Consider the following 12,862-nt stretch of genomic DNA (forward strand, 5'->3'; position numbering starts at 1 on the left):
CCAGCTTTTGTATTGCAGGCTCGTGTCCCTGTGTGAGATAAGGATTCAAAGCAGGGATGCAAGTACAGTGTGAAATGGGAGCAGGATTTATTTAGTGAGAGAGTGGGTAAAGACACATTCAGGTGTGAGTGCGGGCAACCTCACAAAGAGAATCTGCATGGCATCTCCTTATTGAGCTGAGTGTATATGTGTTCTTGACATCCTCCTGTTTATTTTAGGGAAGCCTTAGGTGCATCATGGGAAAGTGAGCATATGGACTGGCGACTGGCATGTAAGGGAGTGGTGCTAGATGGAGGGCTAGACATCAAAACTAGGGAACATTTAATTTCTGCCATGTAATTGGTCAGGACTCAACTACTTGAGCCATTACCTGCTGCTGCCTGAGGTGTGCATTGGTGGAAATTGAATTGAAAGTGGATCCAGGACTTAAACCAAGGGAGTCTGATGCAGGATGCATGGTTTCCAAGTGGTGACTCAGATGCTATGCCAAATGGCACTTCTGAACTTTTTTGTTAATTCCATTTTTCTACAAGCTTTTAAAAACCTCTTCATATATTGAAATTAACTATGCAATATTTAAAAAATGGTATTATAGAAATTTTAAAATCAAAGGAAACAATATAATCATGCAGTGCTATAGACCCAGCTTCAATAATTATTCCTGGGCCTGGTCCAATAGCATAATGGTTAAAGTCCTCGCCTTGAGCATGCCAGGATCCCATATGGGTGCTGGTTCTGATCCCGGCCAACCTGCTTCCCATCCAGCTCCCTGCTTGTAGCCTGGGAAGGCAGTCAAGGATGGCCCAGCGCTTTGGGACCCTGTGTCCACATGGGAGACCCGGGGGAGGCTCTTGACTCCTGGCTTCAGATTGGCTCAGCTCCATCCATTGCAGCTGCTTGGGGAGTGAACCATCAGACTGAATATCTTCCTCTCTGTCTCTCTTCCTCTCTGTATATCTGCCTTTCCAATAAAAATAAATAAATGTTTAAAAAAATTATCCCTATGGTCAATCTAGTTTCACATATGCCTGTTCTTATTTGCTTGTCTCCTTTGCTCATGTAATTCTAGACTTCATGTCATGCCATTCACCCATAAATATTTCATTATGTGGTGCTAAAATATAAGGACCCTGTTAGAAAGATAGCCATAAATACAATCATTACAAAGCATAACTAGCAGTGCTTTATTGATATCATCCCATCACTAGTTAGTGTTCTAATGCTCCTGCAAATGTTGTGCTGTTTAGCATCTTCATGTAAATCCATACTTTATTTCACAGCTAATGTGTATATTTTAATCTCCTTTTAATCCTGAGGTTATCAATTTGAGTTTCTTCTTTGCAGTTTATTAGCTTGAAGAAGTCAGATAGTTTGTCTTGGTGTGTTTCTTAAAGCCTGGATTTTTATTGTTCTATCTCTATGGTGATGTTTGAATCACTGATCTGTTCTTGGTTAGTGCTGTACACTTGTGATCTATCAACTGGAGTTTGATCAGAGTCCAGTTTGATTTTCTGGCAGTGTTTGTTTCTTAGATAATGAGTTGTTCTTCCATCAGGAGGCATTACTCCTAATCTTCTCTCTTTGTATTGCAAGAAATTTATGGAATTCACATCATTGTAGAGCTATGACTTGCCAAAACTCAATCATTGGCTATTTCAGGGCTTATTTTTAAAGTATAATATTATTGTTTTTTTTGATGATTTTTACGTAGTTGATTAGGATACAAAGGGTCAAGGGCTATAGGAAGGTAGGTGAGACCATCATTTCCATATTCTCTTTTTTTTTTTCCTTCCTGTATCTGGGGGAAGGGGAGAGATAAGGTGAGAAGCCACATCCAGCCTCCTAACTGCCTCCATACCCTGAGATGGAAGACAGCCACCCTATGCCATCCCAGGGACCCCAATGTGGAGCATTCTCTGAGGGTCCTGCTCAAGAGGTTTCAAAAGTTTAACAGTTTTGAATTACTGCTGATCTCACCACTACAAGCACAATGCAATCTCTCCAGAATCGACTGATTGACATAGTCCACCTTAGAGTCTTCGTTTGCCTAGATATTCACTGCCAATGCTTGGCTGGGGTAGTTGGTCAATTTGTTCTATCCTGCATCCTCTGTTATGGTAACAGGTGTCCTCTGCAGACTCCAATGTACTGCCATATCCTCCATATGTACCTGGATATGCTGTCCACTGCTCCATCTAAGCCGCTGAGGAGGCCCAGCTTTGCCACGTGCACTCCCCAGCAAGACCATGGAACCTGCAATTTTTTTCATGGTTGGAGTTCTGAGGCCAGTGGTTCAGCTGGGGGGATCCCCAAAGAAATTTCATGTGAGGTGATCCCAGACTTGATTCTTGTATGTGCATGCCAATACAGGGTCTGGCACAGTCCGTTGCCCCCATTAGCTTATGCACATGCTGGTGGTTGCAATTGCTGAGTCAATTCTGTCCTCATCCCTTTCTTCTACACAAACCGAGGGGTGTTGCAGCCCAGCCTGATCATACCCACCACACACTCACCCCTCAGGCAAACCAGTGGGAGTGGCTACCTGGTTGGAGCGACCCACAATAACCCCCACTAGGCCCGCCCCTGCCCTAGTTCCTGTGTTTGCCAGTATGCACAGCAGACTGGTTCAGTCTGTTTCAGGGCTTATTTTTTTTTTAAAGTATGTCCTCTTCTGATAGCTGAAAACAAAACCACTAGGGGAGTCTTTGCATATTCAGTCCTGATTATGATAAAGCAGTGGTTGTGCTGTGTCAGTTTACTGCCATATGTGAAACTACTCGCCCACCACATACTGTCTGCTCATGGTCATCTTGTGGTCCCAGGGATCTGGAGCAGAGCTCTGGTGGTTCAAGACCAGATCTCTTGGTGTTAATCCCAAACAAAGATCATCAGGCTCAGTGAATTTGTTCTTGATGATAGAAAAAATATTATTGAGAGGCAGATTCCCCACCACCATAGGATCTTAAGAGTCCCTGCCCTTTAGGACTTTGCAGTCTCAAAAGGATGAAAGTAAGCAGATAGGGAAAAAGACAATTGTTTCTAACTTCCTACTGTGCTACTACAAAGATAAAGTCTTTTACAAAATTAATTAATCAGTCTCTGTGTGTGATCTGTCTATGACAGTGAATTAAGTAATGAGAAATTTGGGTATTTGACAAATATTGATATATGATAAAGATAGGAAAATAGTTCCCAACACTTCTGTTACCCATATTCACTGAATAGAAATATCTTTCCTGGATTATATCTCCTTGCCAATGCATGGATGTTATTCCTGGTGCTAGAATGGTTTGTCCTCCATGGGTATATGGGAACATCATAATCTTGCTCTGAGAGAGCAGATGACTTTGATAGGAAATGGATTTGTGGTGCTTCCATAATACTAATGTGCAAAAGAAGGGTGATTATCAGCTCTTCATTCTAAATCAGATGCATACCTAGTCTTACCTGGCCAACAGGACTTTGTATTGCTTTGCAAATGATGTGGGCCTCCCTTGTACAAACACATGCCACCAACCACTTTTATTTGGCTAGACCTACTGTTTCCATTTGTCTGTCAGTGAATGTTGCCTGTGTAACCTGAGTTGTCTATCCTCCTCTTTCATGTTTAAATAAAGGCATGGAATCATTCCAATCTGCTCCTGGCCCTTTGTTTGGTCAGCCCTGACTGTTTCTATGAGGCCCCAGATGTTCCTTACCCCTATCCCACACGTAGGCATAAGTACAGTCCGCATTCAAGGTTAGCATTCTATCCAGAAGCAGTTTTTCAGCTGTCAGAGGGCTGCTCCGATGCCTCCCTGGATCAGATTATCACTACCTTTATAAGCTTGAATAAACAACTGCCAGGGGAGCCGCCTGTTTAGTCAATTGTCAGAGTTTACAGAGTCAGATATTGATTTTAAAGAGAAGAGACAAGCAGATCTGTTTGTAATGCATCTATTAGGTGGCACCTTTATTTAACCTTGTCTGTGGATGCCCAGACACTGCAGGATGGACATGGCAGCGGAAGTTGACTGGTCTGCTTTCTGCTCAGTCATTCCTGGTACCAACCATAAATGAACTGCTCAGGGTGAGTTGTTCTTGTTTTAGGGGGTGCAGAGTTGGCTGTTTATTAGTTCTGTAGGGTATCTAGCTTCTATGTGATGGGGGTATCCTTCTTCCTCCCCCACCTCCTGCACCAGAGAACTTTTGGTGCAGTGGGATAGAAAGAACAAGCCACTGTTAGCTAGAAGGCTCCTTTATTCCATTCTGTGTAACAGAGCTCATGGCACTGATCCTAGAATGAGCCTGGGCTCCTGTTTCTATACTGCTCCTAAACAGTTGTCTCCCACCTGGGCGTGCCATTCTGCTGGGTTACTCACTTGGCAGTTTTGACAGAAATGTGTTTTCCTTACCATTCCACAGATTCAAAGTCTAAGGTCAAGTGTCCATGGGGTTTATTTCCTTTTAATGCTTCTCTCCCTGACCTGTACCTTCACATGGCCTCCCTTGTCTTCATGCCCACTCCTCATCTCCACTTCTCACAGGACCCCAGACATACTGGATAGAGCACTCCTCCCTGCTTTTCCAAGATGGCTTCCTTTTACCTTGAAGGGCCCAATTTCCAAGTGTAGTTTCATGCTGAGGTACTGAGAATTAAAATTCCAGTGTACTAATTTGGGGAGGGGTCGGGGGCAGGGAGGAGAGAACACATTTCCCCCCTTTCTGGAGTGGGGATAGGGCTTAATCTGTGATTTTCTGATAATGCTCTTAGGAGGTGCATGTCCTCAGAAGGTGCCAGTGGCTGGGATCACAACTTGTCCTGGTTTGCCCTGGTGTAAGAAGTTTCCAGGGTGTGGGACTTTCAAAAAAGGAGTGCAAAAGCATATTCAGTCTCACGCAGACCTGGCAACTGGGCCAGTCACCCAAATTAGGCTCCTACAGAGGCTATAGGTCAGGGACTTGCTTGTCCAGTTCACCTCAGCCTGAGCTATGCCCCCTCTCAGCTTGTACATCGGCATCCTAAGTGAGATGAGTTTTACAAAACCACTGTGTTCAGTGGCCTCCAAGGCCCTCTCTTGCTCCACATTCTGATGTAAGGTCATATATGCACCTTCATTCCAGCCATTTGTCAGAAACTAATAACTAAGTGGGGTAAAACTCATCTGGAGTGTGATTAAAAGCAAAATTAAGCAAAAACAAGGAAGTGCTGGTTAAGTGCTGCCTTTGGTGTGGCAGATGTGGGCACCAGGCTGTTGTGAGGGGAGATGTCTCATGGAGCTTTCACATGGTTCACTGTTTTCCATCATATCCTAATTTCATAGCAGCTCTGTGAGGGCGGTAGCTTCCTCAGAGCAGCTGCTGCCCCATGGGACAGGTGAGGAGACTGAGGCACAGAGAGAGGAGTAGCCCAAGTCTCTCAGTAGTCAAGGCAGAGCTGGGACTGAGCAGGCAGTTTGGCTATGTATCAGTGCCTAGCACAGGTGCAGGTGCCCCTTTGATGGGGAAGAGCAGCTGCACTGGTAAGTGTGAGGGAGTGACAGGCTTGTGGACTGTCATCTTATTGTTTTTCCCATCTGATCACTCTCAGCTTGTCCTACCTTTTACTCCCCTAGAAGCCTTAGAGCCATGTTCTGGGGTTGTCAGGAGTGTTAGGGGGAATCTCTCAATAAAGAATTAATTCTTCTCATTTAATGATCCTTTAGAAATGCTCATTACTTAATTTATTGTCTTTTTTTGGAGTGGGGTGGGGCAGTCAGAGAGACACAGAACAACAGCTTCTACTTGATAGTTTACTCTCTGAATTCCTATAATAGCTGGACTGGGTCAGGTCAAAGCCAGGAGCCTGGAACTCAATCTGGGTCTTCCGTGTAAGTGACAGGGACCCAAGTACATGAGCTATCATCTGCTCCTAGGTTACTTATTTTAACAGGAAGCTGGAATTAGAAGTGAAGCCAGGACTTGAGCCTAGGCATTCTGATCTGGCCTGTGCGTCTCCCATGCAGTACCTTAACTGTCGCACCAAAATAGCTACTTTTCACAATCTCCCTTTCTAAGGAAGAGAACAGCCTCATCCAGGGGCAATGGCACATGGCTGGACTTCAGTTATTCTCTGTTGTTTTAGTACAATTGTCTTTTTAAATTTTTATTGGAAAAGCAGATATACAGAGAGGAGAGACAGAGAGGAAGATCTTCCATCTATTGATTCGCTCCCCAAGTGGCTGCAATGGCTGGAGCTGCGCTGATCCAAAGCCAGGAGCCTGGAGCCTCTTCTGGGTCTCCCATGTGAGTGCAGGGTCCCCAGGCTTTGTGCCATCCTTGACTGCTTTCCCATGCCACAAGCAGGGAGCTGGATGAGAAGCAGGGCCACCGGGATTAGAATCAGTGCCCATATGGGATCGTTGCAAGGTGAGGTCTTTAGCTTTTTGGCTACTGCACTGGGCCTGCAATTGTCTTTTTGCAGTTCATCTTGATAGACAGAAGTGATAGGATGGTGCTATAAAGTACCTTTAAAAGACATTTAAATGAAGACCCAAATGCTTTAAAAAATCTATAGTGACTCAAAGCCTAGCTGATATGTAAATAGGGCTGTGATTGAGATGTGTATGGTGAGAAAGTTTGATTTTGTGAAACACTGGAAAGAAGGAAAGGTTGTAGTTCCCAGGAATCCTGAACTTGCACATGAAAGGCAGGAGTTGTCTGGCCAGCAGCCTTTCAGGTCAGCGCCCAGGTCCAGATTGGGATAGAACTGGGTTCTCAAGGTACTAGTTGCAGGCCCCTTTGGCAATGTAGTGTATGTATTTGATTTGGTTTGTTTTTAAGACAGGGTAATGGGAAAATGTGAAAGATCGTTTCAGGAGAATGCAGCCTAGAAAATTATTAGCAGTTCTGGAATACCCAGCACAAGGCATGAGTTTTTACACTGGGCAGACATGAATCACCCATGTGGACATTCAATGGTACAGCTCTTGCTGATGGTCCACCTTCTGGGTGTAAAAGTAGACCAGATTGGAACCCACCTTCCAGCCTGAGCGGGACCAAATCTGGAGGCACTTTTCACAGTGTTAGTGCTGGTGGCTTTGCCTGCCATCCTTGTGGCTAGTGCCTAAACATCATAGGGCTGTTTCTTTAACGAATGGAGTCTGATTAAGGCGAAGTAAGTTATACCTCTCAGTGTAATGCCCATACTTGACTGTTACCAAATGGTTGAAGTCTTAGCTGGATCAATCTATAGCCGTAAGATCCATCAGCAGTGGGCGCTGTGCATAGACTGGTGTCAGGCACAAGCACCAAATCCTCCTTTCTAACAGCATAGACTTTGGCAACAGAGGCTGAGGACTGATTTCCAGGGACCATAGGGAAGCTCTTCTCAAGATGACCATAACCCAAGGACAAAGGCTTCAGATCTCTGACTTTCAGTCGCTTTCCCCAGCAGCACTCACAACAACCACCACTCAGTGGCCTAGTAAGACAGATAAGTGACCTGGCCTGACCAGAACATCCTGTGGCCTTTTTGCTTCTTCCTGCAGTGTGCATGTCATTTTAGAATGCTTCATTGTTCCTCCAGCCTATCTCTCTATAGGGAAAAAAAATCTTCCTAACATAGGAGGGGGAAAAAATCTACTTAACATAGAGGAGGAAAATAAAAGCAAAGAATGCTTGCTTAGAAATAAAAAATATCTTTGTTTCAAAAACCCACAGCCCCCAATTTTGCAATCTGTTGCATCTGACAAACTTTTTGCTGCCTCCCAGGAAGCATTTGTATGGATTATTTCACTACAACAGCAGAATGCTTGGACTTGACTCACTTCCAGATCCCATGGACACCTGGGAAATTATAGAAACCATTGGTAAAGGCACCTATGGCAAAGTCTACAAGGTCACAAATAAGAAAGATGGGAGCCTGGCTGCAGTGAAAATTCTGGATCCGATCAGTGTAAGTAGTAGTAGCTTGTGACCACAGACAAGCAGTTCATGCAAGTTGACTTGTCAACTTCCTTTCCAGATTTCATGAAACCTGGCAATTTTTAAAAAATTATTTATTTTTATTTGTTTTTGATACAATTTAGTTGGCAATGGGCTCTTCCCTCATCCCCCAAGTTCCTTCTCCTTCCCTCTGTTCTCCCCTCCAGGAAACTTGGCAAAATTTTTAAAATGGGTCACAATTTATTACTTATCAGCTCCTCTGAATAAAGGGACTGTACGTGGAGTTACACCTTTCCTTGACTTAAAAAAATTATTTACTTGAAAGAGTTATGGAGAGACATTGAATGAGAAATCTTCTATTTTATGATTTACTCCCCACATGGCCACAATGGCTGATAGCTCCTAGCTGGCCAGGCTGAAGCTGGGATCCTGTGTGGGTAGCAGGGACCCAAGCACTCAGGCCAGCCTTGGCTGCTTTTCCCCTGGCCATTAGCAGAGAGCTTGATCCCAAGTATAGCAGATAGGACACGAACTGACTCCTGTTTGAGATTCCTGTGTTATTAGGTGGCAGCTTTATGCACTGTCACAGTGCTGGCCCATTTCCTTGAGTTGTTTCTTGGGCATTTTACTGCTACTTTGATTTTAGCTGTCTGGGCTCTTCAAAAGTTATCCTTTTGGAGATGCTGATATATTGTACTCCCCATTCACTCTTTAGGTTGCAAAGATGCACAATTTTATGATGTTTGATCATCTTGGGCTGATATCTTATTTCAGGATTATGAGGTTAAAACACTATACACTGGGCCCAGCATGATGGCTTAATGTTTAAATCCTTACCTTGATGGGTGCCAGTTTGTGTCCTGGCTGTTCTACTTCCCATCCAACTCCCTGCTTGTGGTCCTGGGAAAGCAGCAGAAGGTGGCCCAAAGCCTTGGGCATTCTCATGGGAGACCTGGAAGAAGCTCCTTGCTCCTGACTTCAGGTTGGCTCAGTTCAGCTGTTTGGGGAGTAAACCAGTGGATGGAAGATTGTTCTCTTTGTCACTCCTTCTCTCTGTAAATCTGATCTGCCTTTCCAATAAAAACATAAATGCTATGCAGTATTGTCCATACTGAGCTTGAATGTGTCCTACCCTGTATTAGGTCCTTTTGACTGCTTTTCCTTAACTGCTTTGGAAATTCAGGTATATTTCAATAGAAACGACAGTTATGAGAATATTGTTAAATGAAAATGAGCAACATAAAGATATTTTATTGATAAAATAGTGATAGGGCTTAAATTGAGATTGGAATGTCTATTGTTAGTTTATTAAGCAGCTATGGGAATGATTACATTAGAACTACTTGTTGGAATAGGCTTTATTAAGTGATTATTTGGGCATGTTTCTGTCCTTTGCTTAGACATTTGACTTAATTCAGCACATATATATTTTTAAACTTTGTTTAGGACATGGATGAGGAAATTGAGGCAGAATACAACATTTTGCAATTTCTTCCTAACCACCCCAATGTGGTAAAGTTTTATGGAATGTTCTACAAAGCAGATCATTGTGTGGGAGGACAGCTCTGGCTCGTCTTGGAGGTAAGAGGTTTCTTTTGGGTAACCATTGATTCCATTGGAGTTCCAGGGGGCAAGCAAATGCAATGTTGACAATATATTCTGCCTTAAGGGTCAGACTTGAAGGTAATTCCAGCAGTGGAATTCTCTGCAGTTCCCACAGGTAGGCTGTTGGCTGAAAATACTGCTGTTTCTTTGCTTCAAACACTTGCTAATCTATTCTTCCAATATAGAGTGAATATAGAAATACAATCAGAAGAGATTCTTTTGTTCCTGAAGCTGAGAACATTTCATAGAGCGCGTGTTCCAACTAGTGACAGCTCATTTTCAAAAACTGTTAACTCAAGGTTTGTTTTGCTTACCTCATTTGGATTTGTCCATGCCTGTCCTATTGTTGTCATCTTAGATTGAGTTTCCTACACACTGATACAGAGTAGGGTGTGAAGGGTTGATTGGAGAGTTCTGGTAGGAGACAGGCCTGGAGGTAAAAAGGGCAGGACCAGGCACGGGTGACTTTGAAGAGTAATATGGTTGTAACAGGGGCTTCTGCAGAAATAAATTGTACTTTGGAGAAATAAAAAGAAATAAATTTTATTCTGGAGAAATAAAGAGCTGGGAAACTTTTTCAGAGTTGTCTTGAACTGTGTCTGCACTTATTAGTCAATCACTGGTTCCATGACCAAGGGGGCAGCAGTTTCCTGTAGTATAAGGTAATTTCTGGTTGGGGGAGCAACTGGAAGAAGGAGCAGGGAGTGACTGCTGTTCCCAGCTTCCTGTGCTCTCAAATAGGAAGCAGAAAGGACTATCATGGTACGCACTGTCTTCTTGCAGTTTTCTTACATTTTAATGGTAGTGAGTGTGTACATCAGGGTGCAAAATAATCAGTTCCCTATGGATCTAAAATGACCAGGAAAATAATGACACTACAAGAAATCATTGTGCTGAATTAGGCCTGTTGCCTCCTTCCTATGAAGCCCACTGTGATTTGTTCCTTCGATTTGATCTGTTCATCTGCCACCGCTGCCTCCTTGTCTGAGGTCATGGTTGATCCAGCAGCCCAGGGACATGAGAGGGGAGTGCCAGAGAACAGGCGAGCTCTCACTTCACCTTCACCTGCCTGGCTTTGGGAGGGCCTGAACATGGGGCTGAATTACTGGTGGCCATGGTGACCATGGGTGAGAAATTTGTTTGCTATTTTTGGGTGGATAATCTGTAGGGAAACTGGTTTGAATCTTTTTGTTACATCAGTGGCCTTCTTCAACATATGAAGATATAAGAGACATTGCTTTTCAGGAATGATCTTTATCCCTTGAGTTGGTTTGGTTAAGTCATATGACATTCTTCTTTTTTCTTTTATCTTTTGGATTTTGTTAACCCTCTCCATGTATGAGTTTGAGGAATTTTCTCCTGCCCATGGAGTCCTTTTAACAAGGCTACTTTGTGTGGGAGTTGTATTGTTTCTGAGGTCTCTGTACTTATCTTCAGCTCTGCAAGAACTCCATGCTTAAATCTCCTTCCCATTAAAGGAGGAGACAGAAAAATTCGTTTCTGTTCATTTTCCTTCTGACTCAAAAAGGTTCTGCAGTCAGACTTAGGGAACTGGAACTTGAGGACTCTGAGGGCTCACCCAGGGGCCTTTGCGCTGTGTGACCAAGCAGGCAGCGTAGCTGCTCGTTCCTGAGGCCACCTGGTGAATGATTGCTCACCTCTTCCTGAGAACAAGTGACACTCAGGTGTAGCACCACAGACATTGCCAAGGGTGCCAGGAAGGGTGCACATGGCTTTGAAAGGCAAGAAGGAACCCAGGACTGAGCCTCGAGCAGGTGCTTCTCTGCCAGCTGCTTCTCGCTTTTCTAGGGGTGACCTCATGTAGTCAATGTGGCTGCCTTGAGCCACTGAATTATTCATACCTTGGCAATGCAATATGCCCACAGCTCTGACTTTCGTTGGTAGTTTTGACCTATATCAAGGTTGATGACATAGGTAACTGAATGTCCTGAGGCTTTTATTTTGTCTCAGGATGGGACTGTCTACATACGCTGCTGGATAATGAGGTGTCCTCAGTGCCTTAGAGGTCAGCTTTCTGGTCTCTTGTCTCTGCTGGAAACTTCAGCTTTCCTCCGGTTCATCCCCCACAGAAACCTGGGGAGGAGAGGATATACCTTCGGTCACTTACCTGACCGATTACTTGACAGGGAAACTATGCCTTAGCACATTTCCAACTTTGCGTGGTGCGGTCAACTGTCAGTGATTCCTTCTGTCAGGGCATGGGAATCTGGGTGTACTGATCTCCAACAGGGATCACAACCCTATGGATGATGGTAATATATACAGCATCCTGATCCTAGTGTACCTGCTGCAGCTTTTAAGACATGCTTAAGGAGTCTCACCCAATAAAATTGCGACCTGTTTAATATTGGTCTCCTCATCTTCTGCATTCAGATTACATTCATATTGACTTTGCTCTCTCCTTGCTAAATGCATTGAAAGAAACTGTGAGAAATTACACCACTGAGCACTTCTAGAAGATAGAAAAGTGTTATTAGTGACCTCCTTAATTCACCACAACACCGAAACAACAAATGAAAATGTTGTTTCTGAATTCATTTCTAAGTGTTAGTAGGAAGCAAACAAGGGGCCATTGTTGTGGCAGAGCAAGTAAAGCTGTTGCCTATGGTGCCAGCATCCCACATAGGTGCTGGTTCCAGTCCTGACTGCTTCACTTCTAATCCAGCTTCCTTGTTATGGGCTCGGAAATTAACAGAAGATGGCCCAAGTGCTTGGGCCCCTGTATCCATGTGAGAGACCTGGAAAAAGATTCTAGCTTTGGCCTGGCTTCGCCTTGGCCATTACTCTTATTTGGGGAGTGAACCAGTGGAAGGAAAATCTCTTTCTCTCTCTGTAACTTTTTAAAATAAAGAAAGTATCTTTTAAGATAGGAAAGCAAACTCTTTTATGATGAACACTCACTATGTTTGAAACATATAAAGAGAAAACATGTGTTTTAGAAAATTTGTGGCCTTTTTTATGTGAATATTAAGTTTATTTATTTTTATTGGAAAGTCACATATACAGAGAGAAGGAGAGACACAGAGAAAGATCTCAGTCTGCTGATTCACTCCCCAGGTGGCTGCAATGGCCAGAGCTGAGCTGATCCGAAGCCAGGAACTTCATGAGGGTCTCCCATGCAAGTGCAGGGTCCCAAGACCTTGGGCCATCTTGACTACCTTCCCAGTACTCAAGCAGGGAACTGGATGGGAAGTGGGGCAACAGCTGGGATATAGCCCATTTGGGATCCCAGCAGATGCAAGGTGAAGATTTAGCCACAAGGCTATTGTGCCAGGCACTGAATATTGAATTTTTAAAAACTTAGCGCCTCTGAAATAAAATATAAAGAATT

At 43.8% G+C, this 12,862-nt stretch overlaps 1 protein-coding gene across 3 annotated transcripts in view; it reads left to right on the plus strand.

The window, feature by feature from the left end:
• The window catches only part of MYO3B (myosin IIIB), a 545,106-nt gene that overhangs the window by 48,545 nt on the left and 483,699 nt on the right, over positions 1-12,862 (plus strand). For all 3 annotated transcript variants that reach the window (XM_058664616.1, XM_058664615.1, XM_058664617.1), the window contains 2 exons: positions 7,732-7,915; positions 9,352-9,486. In XM_058664616.1, coding sequence (XP_058520599.1) covers positions 7,732-7,915; positions 9,352-9,486 — 319 coding nt within the window. The remainder of the gene's footprint in view (positions 1-7,731; positions 7,916-9,351; positions 9,487-12,862) is intronic.

The sequence above is a fragment of the Ochotona princeps genome, chromosome 5, assembly GCF_030435755.1.
Source record: "Ochotona princeps isolate mOchPri1 chromosome 5, mOchPri1.hap1, whole genome shotgun sequence".
NCBI lineage: Eukaryota > Metazoa > Chordata > Mammalia > Lagomorpha > Ochotonidae > Ochotona > Ochotona princeps.